The 12,375-nt window shown below is 61.3% G+C and overlaps 1 protein-coding gene across 1 annotated transcript; it reads right to left on the bottom strand.

Moving 5' to 3' along the window:
- Nucleotides 1–846: 846 nt before the first annotated feature.
- Nucleotides 847–11,416, bottom strand: LOC308634105 (patatin-like phospholipase domain-containing protein 5). The gene is given in 11 exon segments (XM_081267662.1): nt 847–1,023; nt 1,535–1,626; nt 2,159–2,275; nt 4,172–4,235; nt 4,238–4,303; nt 5,891–6,052; nt 6,702–6,762; nt 8,163–8,372; nt 8,577–8,642; nt 10,282–10,514; nt 10,894–11,416. Coding segments are annotated over 11 exon segments (1,428 nt in total). The 5' UTR covers nt 11,084–11,416; the 3' UTR covers nt 847–856.
- Between the last annotated feature and the right edge of the window lie 959 nt (nt 11,417–12,375).

The raw sequence follows: 12,375 nt of genomic DNA, 5'->3' as shown, positions 1-12,375 counted from the left end.
GCAGAGGCCAGCTCAGCCTGGTGGTGCTGGAATGGGTGTGCAGAGCCTCCCGCGGCCTGTCCCCTCGCCCTTTCTCACCCCGGCGCATCCCAGGCTCCCTTGCCCAAGGCCCAGTCCTCCCTGACCTCACAGCTGGCAGTGCGACCTGCCCTCACGGCTCCAGGCCCGAGGAGCACCCCGGCCCTCTGTTCCTCTGCTTCCAACTCTTGGCCTTTCTGAGTGGCCTGGCTGCCCCCTGCGCTCCCCGCCCTGTGGGGTACCCGCAGCTGCCACCCCTGGGAGCAGTGTCCGTTGGCTGCCCAGTGCCCGCTCGCCCTCCCCCTCGCCCTCGCCAGGAAGTGGAAGTTCTGTTCGCAGCTGGTCCCCAGAGCCCAGCACTCACTGGGCAGAAGCTGAACAGTGAGTGACTCCTTCTCTCTTTTGTTCTTGTTTATTCCTTGGTCCCTTCTCCCCAGGCCTCATCTCCCACCCTCCCCATGCCCAGGGGGAGCGGCGCACCCCTCCAGCCCCTGGCCGGGGGTCTGCTGGGGCAGGAAGTGCAGGGACTCCCAGGAGAGCGCGGGCGCCTGAGGCCCAGCCTGTCTGCCTGCAGCGGACGGGGAGGATGGAGGCCTATAGGCTGCGGGGTGGCAGGGCCTCAGGGCCCAGCAGAAGCCCTGCATCTAGGGTCCCGAAGACTGGGCCCGCGCTCCCTCCTTCATCTTCCCTGGGGCCCCCCACGGGCTGGACCAAGGGCCAGCAGAGAGGGAGGCTCCCTGTGTGAGGCAGGTCCCTGGGTCCCCCACACACGCACAGCGCCCCCCGCCAGCTTGGGTCAGAGAAAGGCAGACAGGATGTGAAGGGAGCCCCCCGTCTTTCACTGTGCTCCGTGAGCTGGGCATTCGGTGGCCCCGACTTCTGGACAGCGTGCTGCCAACAGCTCCTGGCCGGGCACCCCACGTTCTGCTCCACATGGGCGCCCTCCACGGCCCGGTGGACACTCCAGAGCTGGGCCGGGTGCTGGCCCCTGCCATCCTCTCACCCCTGATGGAGCGGGTGGCAAGAAGGACAGGGTGACCAAGAGGCAGGGCCTCTTCCAAACAGGAAGTTCCAGCGACAGGCTCCAAGGAGCAGGGGCTGCTGAGGGGCAGGGGCCCTTGGCCGCCAGGGTGATAACTGCCCACAGGTCCGCAGCAAGGCTCCAGGGTGGTGTACCTCCAGAGCACAAAGGAAAAGCAGGGGGTGGTCTCATGAAAATGGGGGACCAGGGGAGGGGAAGGGAGCACACAGGGGCCAGATGATATGGCCACCTGGGTGCAGGATGAGTGTGTGACTGCATCCCGCCACTGTGTACAGCCATAAAGCACCCACAAAAATACACGGAGAACCCAAAGGCCCAGCAGTCCAGCATCCTCCCTGGGCCAGCGGCAGGCTCCCTCATTCTTGGCTCCTGGAGGTGAGCCAAACCCAGGTCCACCCGCATGGCAGATCCTGGGGCAGAGGAGGCAAGACACGTTGGGGGCGTCACAGGCTGACCCTGCCCTGCACTACAGACCTGAGGGTGGACCACAACTCTGTGGACAGGGCCATGGAAGGAGCTTCCCTGGGCTGGAGGGGGCCGTGTCCTCAACCACGGTGACAGGCAGACTGCGGAGGGAACCGGTGATGACTCTAAGTTTCAGGGCTTGTGGGTTGACGAAGGGCGGGGGCACTCGGACAGCGTGAAATCCCTGGGGCACCCTGTGGCACTGCGCCCAGGCTGACTTCAGGGTCCTGACCCAGGCCCTCAGTGAACCAGGCTGGCCACTCCCGCTGGTCTCCAGGACAAGGAAACGACTGTGGAGTAGCATGGGAGAGGGCAGGGGTCTCTGCAGCAGGAGACAGGCTCAGGGAGGAGCCTGGCAGCTCGCTGGGCACACGGGCCAACCTGGCACAAGGCCTCACGGGGACATCTGGAGCAACACAAGACTGGCAGAGATCGCAACGCAGGGGATCCTCCTGTCCTCCATATCGGGCACAGTGGTGCCCCTGCAGGTCACATGGACCCACAGGGAACTGGCCCCAGAGAAGTCAACACAGGTCCTCCTCACAGCACAGCAAGGGCCCAGGACAGCGGGGTGGACTGCCTGTCCAGAGTCCTAGGAAGCAGCTGGTGCCCCCCAGGCCCCCGTCCACTCACCTGACCAGCCTGAGGAGCCGGGCCTTGGTCCTGGAGTGGATCTCCAGAGCTGTGCTCTTCACCAGGCCCCACATCCACCACAGGTCTGTGGGTGCGTCCGGCAGCCAGATCACCAGCCTGGACGGGGGACAGCATCAGCCTGGCCCCGCAGCCAGCCCAGAGGCCACCTCCCCTCAGACCCTGAGGGAGCTACCAGCCCACAGGAAGGGGCTACCCAGATCAGTTCGAAGAGTCCAGAGGTGTGGGCCACCATGGCAGAGCAGAGCAGGGCCCCAGGGCACCCGCAGGGCACAGCAATCCACCATGGGCTCTGAATGCGGCAGAGGTGGCGGGCCTTAGGTCACCAGCGAGGGCACAGCCCAAGGTGGAAAGGGCGGGGCTTTAAGGCCAGGCAGGGGCCGCCCACCTCTCCTGCTCATGAGCTACGTGACCTGAGAAGCTCGGGAACCTCTCTGCCGCTTTACTCCCCTGTCACACGAGGACAGTCAGCCTGCCTGCAGCTCCTGACCTCCTCCTCATCTCCCCTCGTCCACTCTCCTCTTGAGGTTCCTGAAACGTCACCTGACAAGGACCCCAGGGTTCCTTGCTGCTGACATGGCTCAGCTAGCACCAGATGCAGGGTGCGCAGAGCCGCTGGACCCCACAGGACTAGCCAGCCTATCCTCTACCTGTCTCTGAAAAACACTGGCTGGACACCTCCGCCCGCTCATCGGCTGCTGCAGGTCCTCACCTATTACCACACCCCCTGGGAGGGCCTGAACAGGGGCTGGAGCGGGGCAGACGGTCAGAGGAGGCGAGGTAGCAAGCAAAACGGAAGCCGGACCCTCCCCTCCCTCATTCTGGGCCCCCTGCCCCTGTTAATGCAAACTAACTATGCGTGGAGCGTGGGGTGATGGGAAAAACTATGGGTGCATTTCCCGTGTTCTGAGAAGACACCGTAGCGCTCACATAATGGATCTTTTTTTTTTTTTTTAACTGAAAACGTTAGATTTTACTTTTTTTAATTTCAACTTGTAGTTTCAGTAAACAGCTCAGCAGGAGGAGAATCTGTAGGTAGAAAGCGCTCTCCTGGCTTTGGGCTGACCCAGTCATCAGATTAACTTGGAACAGGACAGAGGCTGTGACTCACTGCCATGGACCTTGCATGGGACACAGACCTCCCTATGTCACCTCCCTGCTTGAACCCCCATCTAACACCAGGATGAAGAGCACTCGATCCGCTGCAGAGCCCTGGGTGTGGCCCCTGGTCAGCTTCTCGCTCCAGCTGGCCTCCCTCTCTGCTCCTTGAATGTGCCCTACTCTCTTCTGCCCCAGGACCTTTGCAGATGCTGTCCCTCATGCCTGGCATGCTTTTCCCTTCCCCTGTGCCTAGCAAACTCTTATCCATCCTTCAGATTAGTTCCAAAGTCATTTCCTCTGGGCAGCCTTCCAGGCCAAATAGCTACTGGTATGAGCTGTGCCAGCTCAGAGCCAGTGTAGACCTCTCCTAGGACTCTCCAGGAACAGCTGAAGTTGCACAGCAATGATTAATTAGTGGGTGGTGAGCTCCACAGGAGCTGCTGCCCCCTTGCCCCAGACCCTTAAGGGCTAGTGGCAGAGTGAATGGAGGAGTCACTCAGCACATCACAATGACTGACGAGGGCTGAATCACAGCCAGACTGCCCTGGAAGGATCTTGCTTTAGAGAAGAGTTAATGTGGCCCAGAGTAGTCAAGAGAGCTGGCCCAGGCCACACAGCTAATCTGAGCTGGACCAGCTCTGAGAGTCACCCAGGAACATCGTCTCTGAGACTCTAATGAGCAGAGCAGGGGCCAGAGGTCCCAGGCGCAGGGCAGGGCCAGGAGCTGACCTGGGCTCCCAATCCAGCTGCTGCCCGCCTCCCACCTGTCCTCCCCTGTGGAGGAGCCCACCAAGGCCCTGGGCCACTTGCCAGTGCCCAGCCCACCATGGACCCTGGTCTCCCCACAACCCTGCCTGCGAGCCAGGTCCCTCCCAGCACCCCACTGCGCCTCACCTTCTGCTGCGGAAGTACACGTACTCAAAGGGCAGCGTGCAGGGCAGGAGCAGGTACGTGAGCGCCTGCCCGGCCCCGACCGGCGGAAATGGGCCCAGGCACTGAGGTCCCTCCTGACAGCCTTCCTCCGTGCTGCAAGAGAGTCACCTCATGTCTGTGGCCGTTTGGAATCCGTGGGCTGGCAAGCCTACCTCCAGCCAGCCCTCCCAGGCACCCTGAGAGCTGGCAGCCCAAGCCCCTCTCTGATCTCCTGAGGGTCACAGATTGTGCCCCACCCCACCCCTTTATGCACAGATGGACACAACACCGTTGGATCCCAGCCATGTGCCAGCAGGGTGCCAAGCCCTTCACACATGCTCTCTCACTGATGTCCTGGAGATGGGCATGGTGTGCCTCTTTCATAGACGAGGAGACTGAGGTTCAGAGTGGAAAAGTGACTTAATGAAGGATCATCACCAGATGGTACTTGTAAGCACCCCACACCTCTCCCGGCCCTCTGGGTAGTCTGTTGTGGCTCCTTGGGTCCCCACCACACCCCCTCCAGAGCAGTAGCACATGGCATATTAACCTCAGCAACAGCTGTGAACACAGAAACCATTTCCTAAGTCCCCTATTCACTGACCAGAGCCAGAGCCTAGATCCCAGCCTCCAGACTGCAGTGTGGGCCTGGGGGCACCAGCAGCCTCCACGCCATCTAGGGCCAGCCCGGGTCAACATAGCCCCGAGACCCGCTCCACCCAGGATGAGTCCTTTTCCTTCCCTGAGCCCAGATAAAACCAGGACACGGGCGCGACCTTCCTCCCAGGGCAGGTGGGTGAGGATCAAGGGATGTGGACAGGGGCCTGCGCTGACATTTCCCTCTCGGCTGGCTGCCCTGTGTGGCTGCAGGGACACTGTGAGGCCTGCAGATCCCAGGCTTGGACCTCAGAAGCTCAGCACAGAACCAGCACCATCCGGAACCAGGAAGAGGCACCTCCTCCCCGGCATCCTGTCCCTGCCCAGGCCTGGACCACCACCTCTCCTCCCAGCTCCCAGCCCTCTCCTCCACAGCTGGGCAGCCACTCACCTGGCCTCCCAGCCCCTTATCTCAGCTGCCCCCCCAACCACTGTTCCGGTGCCCCGTGGGCCTCCCAGGCCTCCCTGACCCTCGGGATCTCCTGGGTATCTGCTGCTCGCACCTTTGAAATCTGGGACTCACCCTTACCATCTGTGCCTACGGGCTTTGTCCCTTCCTGTTGCTGAGATTGAGATGCTTAGTTAAACCAAAGGTGGGACTAAACCAAAGGCTCAGAGCAGAGCCTCCCTCTGCCAGGGGCTGGCTGTGTCACCCGACAGGTCCCTCCCTCGCTGCCCACCGCCCCCAGGGTGGCCAGGAGAGGCTCGAAAGCCGGCTTCCTCCCGGGAGCCCAGTGTCTCTCATACCCGCTGCCCTGCCCTTTCTCAAGCACAGACCTGAATTCGAATTCTCCCTCAGGCTCTGTGACCTCGCCCGGTCCCTGTCCCTGAGCTTCAGTTTCCTCTTCAGAGAAATGGGGTAAGAATGATGTGGAAGCCGGGGCGGGGTGGGGGTTTGTGGAGGAATGAGTGACGCAGCCCGTAAAAGGCCCTCCGCACACTTGGCACTTAGCAGGTGCTCATTAAATAAGTGCTGACCCCGTAGATCACGCTACTTCATGGCAGGGTCCCTGGCCCCAACCCCAGGGCAGGAAGGGGCAGTACCAGCCTCCAGTTCTGGCGAGAGCTGCTCCAAGCTGGGCACGTCCTTGACCAACACGGTGGGCACATGGCAGTTGAAAGATGTGCCATCATCTGGGGTCCTAGCAGGGGGTGCTGGGGGGTCCCTAGAGACCAACGTCCACAGCACGGGCTCCTTGGTGAGTCCTGGCCAGGGGAAGAAAGAGGACAGACAAGTCGCCCCCACCCACACCCAGCTGTTTGCCCTCTCCAGTGGCTCTCCAGAGCCCTGACCCTGAAGACATGACTCAGGTCAAACTCTGGCTCCACCGCCTGCAAGCTGCGTGACCCTGCGTGCCTCAGTTTCCCTCTCTGTGACAGTGAAATGAAGACAGTCGGATGATAGAGTGGTTCTGAGAACTAGGTGCAATCAGGACACGATGCAGGCTGTGCTCAGCCGACGTCCACCTCCCCTTCCCCTCTGTGTGGGGCGCAGCATGGGCCTCGAGGACCTGTGCGGGGGTGACACCCCAGTTCTCTAGCCCAGGAGACCTTTCCCCGCCTGTGGTCGGTCCGAGCGCACCACCCTCTCCATCCCAGGCTGAGTCCACATCTCCCCTGGGTTCCCACAGCCTGGAGCTTCCCTCCTTCTGCCACCGCACCCCCTTCCCGGGGTGTCTCTCTGCACCCGTTACTGTCACCCTGCACCAGGGACCTGCGTGATTCCTCTCTGGTCCCCAGGTGTCACTGAGAGAGGATGAGAGAGCCCAGGTCCCTAGTGGCTCAGAGGCCTGGAAGGCATGTTCTGCCTGGCACCTGTGGGACACGACGCCCACCACCATCCCCTGCCGCTCACCACGTGCCTCCAGGAACCTCAGGGCGTCCAGGTACCCTTGTCTGCAGCTGTCGGCCACCACCTGCGACACACAGGGCAGGGCAAGTGGGCAGGCCTGGGCTCACACCGGACAGCCCGTCCCAGACTGGAGTCTGGAGTTCAGTGGGTGGTCTCGGTCCTGCCTACTCTCCTCAAGCAAACCCTGGGCAGGGCACAGGGACCTGAGGGACCCTGGCACCAGGTAGGGAGGCAGATAGGGCTGAAGGCAGAACAGGTATGCTCGGTACCCCCTACCCTGGCCCCACATCCTGCTCTCCTTGGGGACTCTCAGCTGCCAGTCCTTGCCCCAGCCTGCCCCGGGGCCTCAGGGCCCTCCCCTGGAAGATGGGGTAGCAGATAGCCCTTCCCTTCGGCCCTTTGATGTTCATTTCCAGACTAGTCTGAGTGGGCAGAGGAACCAGGGCCCACACTGGCCTGTTCAGAGTGCCACGGGCAGGGAGGCGGACCTGCAGGTTGGGACGGAGGCCTGCCCGCTCCCCTGCTTGCTGTGTGACCTTGGACCACAGTGCCATCTCTCTGAGAGCCTCTATTTCCTGGTCTATACTTGGGAGCCGAGAGTTTCTGCCCACTCAGTGGTGTGGAAAGGATCTCGTGAGTGAGTTTTGTTTATCTTTGCTTTTCGTTTTATTTGTTTGCTTAGTTCTGGGGATGGGACAGCTCCCTCTCCAGATGTTTTTATTTTTTAAGACAGGGTTTCACTAAGTTGTCTAGGCTGACCTTGAACTTGAACCTGTGGTCCTCCTGCCTCAGCCTCCCCAGTTGCTGGGAGTACAAATGTGCACCAAGGCACCCAGCCAGAGGACACAGCAAATGGACATGACCTTGTTGCACAAATCATGAAGCATGTGGCAGCAGGAGGGTGGGCGAGCCGGGCGTGGTCGGGGGAGGAGCTTGTTGCAAGGATCAACTGTTTGTTGTCAAATTATTCATTTCCCAGAAAATGCAAGGGTAAAAAGCAGGAAATGTAGGTTGGTTGTCCACTTTGTTGTGCTTCCCTAGAGGACAGATGGGCCAATATGGGCACAGTCCAGGGCAGCTGTGGAGACATGAGTCCAGACTGGCTGAGAGTCTAAATCTTCGCTGTGTGACTTTGAGCAAGTTGCTTACGGTGTCTGAGCCTTTGTGTCCTCTGAGAAATGGAAATGACAGCAGCACCTGCTCACAGTGCCTGGCCCGGGGGAACACAGACCAAGGCCTCTCTGCAAACCAGCTCAGCAGCACTGTGTACTCACCCAACCTGGGCCCCGTCCTAACTCAACAGCCCCTTAGGGAGGGAAGGAAGGGTGCGAACCCTGGCTTCGGACGGGAGGCTTGGTGTGAGATGGGGCATGTGCTGCAACTGCCCTGAGTGGGGTGGAGGAGATGTGGCACAGAGTCTGAGGCCTGGGGCCTCGGCCACCACCTGGGGGGACCCAGACCTACCTCAGGTTTGGGGGGTATGAGTGAGATGAACCCCAGGAAGAAGTTCTCGGTAGAGATTTGGAAGCTGGCATTGAAAGCATTCAGCTCGTGCAGGCTGGCCGAAGTGCTCCGGGGACAGATGTCCACTGTCCCATGGAAGGGGGACACGGTGATGGTGGAAGGGCAGTCCGCGAAGGGCAGATTGTTGCTCAGAGCCCCATCGATGTAGCGCTGCAGTTTGGGTGGGCAGGTGGCTGTGCTGCCCTCTCAGGATGCCCGCCCTCCTCCCACACCCAAAACCTGCAGCAAGTGACCCTCCTGCTCCCAAGGGCCCAGCAGTGGGGAGGGCTGGGCAAGCAGCAGGGGCTCAAGGAGAAAGGAGGCGTGTACCCAGCTGCCCAGAGCTGTGGACACTAACCCTCAAGAGGCACTCACCTGCCCTCTGAACTCAGGGGGGATTGTCCCACAGTAGAAGGGGAAGTACAAGGTGCAGACCACGGCCTGGGGACAAGAGCCATGGGAATGTGACTTCTCACTCCTGGGCAGGAACCTCCGGCACAGAGGAGGTGACTCCTGTCCTGTGTGCAGGTGCGGAGGGGCCACCAAGCCCTCAAGGGAAGAAGGAGGGAAGAGTCCCCCTCCTTTCTGCTGGGGGACCTCTGCCCACCATGGCTGCTGCTGGGACCCCACCCCCAACCGCAAAGACAAGCAGCGGCACCAAGGCCACGTCCTCACCCGCCCTGAAGGAATGCCCCCCTGGACAGTCCCACAGACTGTCCCCTGGGCATTGATCAACAGGTGCACCTGCAACAAGGTCCTGTGCACTCACCCACCAGGAAAACACCATCTACTCTCTCCTGGAAAGGAGATGCCTACAGAAGACCAAACCCCCTGGGCATAGACCGATACATGGAAATGTCTGTGCACTGTAGGACATGTGGCAACGGCGATAAGCTGGGCAAACCCACTCCTGGTTGGGCACCGCTGACTGGTGCTTCCACCCACGAGGAGCATAGACCCTGCCTGAGAGGGAACCCCCAACCCTCTCTGGGAGATGCAGAGCCTGTCCTGGCCTGACCAGCCGGAATGCAGGCAAGAGCCTCCTTTCTGTAGATTAACTTTGGTGACAACAGTGACGTCTGCTGAGCACCTATGATGTGCCAAGTCTGTACTCTGCACCATCCAGGAGAGGAGGCTGGGACACACTATGGGGTCCCCAGCTGGCTTCCTCAGGAACTGAGGGACCTGAGCCTACAGCAAGTGACTGGTCCCCCTCTCGGCTTGCTAATATCAGACACCTAGGACTTGGCCATCTCAGAACTGAGATGATCCCAGTGCTGGGGACGGGGAGCACCAAGATGAAGCGCCCTATATGGGGACCCAGGGTGGGTGGCAGACAAAGCCCATGATGGGAAAGATGGGCACAGCTGCAGCGGGGGGGGGGGGCAGGACTCCCCACCTCAGCCGCTGCCTCCCAGGAGACCTGTCCCCCTACCTGTCTGCGCTCCCCCAGGGTCCAGCCCCACTCAGCCCTCCCTACCACCCCACGGCCATGCCTGAGGGCCTCTCCCTGCTGGTCTTCCCTGTGTCTTCCTCCTGCTCTGTTCCAATACTGGCTCCTTTCCTAACTTGTCCAATCCACATTAGCCTCAGGGGACAAGGATGTTTTCCCTAGTAATCACAATGCCAAGGGCTGGACCTGGTGCAGAAGAGATGCTCAATAAAGCCTTGCTCACTGACTCAAAAGTGCCTGGGGCTCTAGCTCAGTGGCACAACCCCTGTCTAGTGTGTGGGAAGCCCTGGTTCTATCCAGCACTGTGGCAGGGGAATGCACCTGGAGGATGGGTGGGTGGGGCTGGGCAGAAAGAGCAGCCCCTGTAGGTCCTGACTGAAGAAGCCTGACTCTGCCCCCTCCCCAGCCTGGTCCTCTGAGGGCAGCCCAGGGAGCCTCCCCAGCAAGCACACACCCCTGCCATCCACTCTGCCCCGACTCTGCATTTAGAAACAGATTTTGCAGCCTCCTTTTCCTCTCCTGGACACCCTCCAGGCTCCCACACCTGCCTCTGCCCCTGGGAAGCACCTCAGAGTCACTTTTGTTCTACCCGCCTGCCTCCAAGCCCCGGGTCCCTGACCTGCCCACCTGAATGAGCTCATCTCTGGTGGCAAAGTCAGTGACTATGAAGTTGTGGCCATCGGGCCAGCGGGTCAGTGAGATGCCCAGCCGCTGGGAGGCCAGGATGTGGCTGTTCTCTGGCAGTTTGTCCTGCAGCTGCTGCTTGATGTGTTCGATGGGTGCGTAGGCAGGGTGGAAGATGCCCAGGCTCAGCCCCTCCACGTGCTTGACCAAGTCCAGGAGGTGGGAGCAGCAGAAGTCTTCAGGGAGGAAGGGAGAGGAGTCCTGAGCCCTGGAGAGGGGACAGCTGCACTCCCCCGCGGCCAATCTCCCTGCTGGAGCTCGACCAGAGAGGAGGGCCCGCCCCTCTGCAGAATTCCTATGCCAAGCTCTGGGTTCAAACGCTCCATCTGCCGATTGCCCCCAAGTGACCTGGGGAAGTCTTCCTGTCTCTGAGCCCAGGATCCCCCCTCTGCAAATAGGGGCAAATGTAATCCCCAGATTAAACAGACCCAAGCAGGATCTCTCTGGACTCCCCCCCCCGCCCCCATCAAGAGTCCTCCCGCCTTGGGATGGATGGGACTGAGGTTGCCGCCTTCCTCCCCACTCCCGGCCCTGGGCAACCTGGGCCGCACGCACCGGTCGACTTGCCGCAGACAATGGCGAGGGCATTGAGCGCCCCGGACGAGGAGCCATAGAAGCGGCGTGCGCCCTGGAGGAGGCGCGGGGCACGCTGGCTCAGGCACTGGGTCACGCCCACGTGGTAGAGACCCAGGAAGCCGGCTCCCGCGAAGGACAGGCTCCAGCTGCCCTCCTCCAAGAAGTCCATAGCTGGCGGGGCCCGGGACGCGACCGAAGTTGCGCCAGGAAGGGGCGTCGGTTGCGAATGGGGACTGGACGCGGCGCCCGGCGGGGGAGGAGGGTTCGCTGGTCCGGGACGCGCGGGGTCCAAGCAGGGATGGGCGCTGGTCAGGGATGGAGCCCACAAGTGGCGCTCTGGCGGGAGCCCGCCCTCGGGGTGGACGTCCCCTGCCCTGACCCTCCCCAGACTGAGTCAGCCGCAGTCCCGGCCAATGAGGTTCCGTGGCCGCGATCACTCCGCTAGGTGCCCCAGGTTCGCCCCAGGTGCGCCCTAGAAGCGCGGGCAGGCTCTGCGCGCGGAAGTTCCCCCCCCCCCCTCCCATTCTGGGCGCAGATCTCGGTCACCGATATCTGAATGACGCAGCAGGGAAGTGGTACCCAGTCCTCACCTGATGTGTCCGACCTCGTTTTCAAATGGGAGGAATCTGGGTGCGGTCAGAGAGCGGGGCAGCCAGGAAGTGGCAGAGGAGGACCCACAAGCCCTGGTTCTGGGGTTCCAATCGGACTTAATTCTACAGCTGTGCTACCTCAGGGACCGGGGAGAGGTGGGAGGCAGGAGGTCTGGGGTCCAGGCTGAGGCCCCACCAGCTCTAGGCTCCCCGGACTCCTCGCTTCCTCAGGGTAAGTTTTTTCACATAAAGTGTGGGCTTGGGTGTGAGATCCTACAGAGCCCTCGTGCTGATCCCTACACCCCAAACTCAGACCCACCTGAACTGCCCAGCACTCGGGGCGGGGCTGACAGCAAGGGACAGCAGGCTCTGGGTGGCCAAAAGCAGATCCCCCATCAGCCTGCTAGGTGCTTCCTTTGCAGTCACCCTTACAAGCTGCAGGTGTGGGGACAAGGTGCCACAGTTAGAGAAGCCTGAGTCCTGGAGAGGCAAGGGGCTCACACAGCCAGTCACACCTCCCCTGGCGACCAGGGCAGTGAGACCCTCTGATGAGGCCACAGGCTGCGCAGAGGAGGAGGCAGCCTCCTGAGGTTGCCTGGGCCCTGCACCCCCACAAGGGGATGGGCGAGTCAAACTACTCTCGGAAACTGGGAGGTCCCTGGGGGCCAAGGAAGCCAAGACGTGGAGCGAGGGGCAGGGAATAAAGTCATAAAATGAAACAGATGAAGTGCATGAGCCGGGCTAGACGGGAGGGACACGGCAGAGCTGGACATGGACCAGCCAGCTGGATGGGAATGGGTGGACCCTCATGGACCACAGGAGGTCAAGATCACAAAAGACAAAGAAACGAAAGGAGAGGAGAGCAGGGTAC

Source organism: Spermophilus citellus, assembly GCF_964194105.1.
Source record: "Spermophilus citellus genome assembly, chromosome: 15".
NCBI classification, from domain to species: Eukaryota; Metazoa; Chordata; class Mammalia; order Rodentia; family Sciuridae; genus Spermophilus; species Spermophilus citellus.
This window is presented reverse-complemented; position numbering and strand designations above follow the sequence as displayed.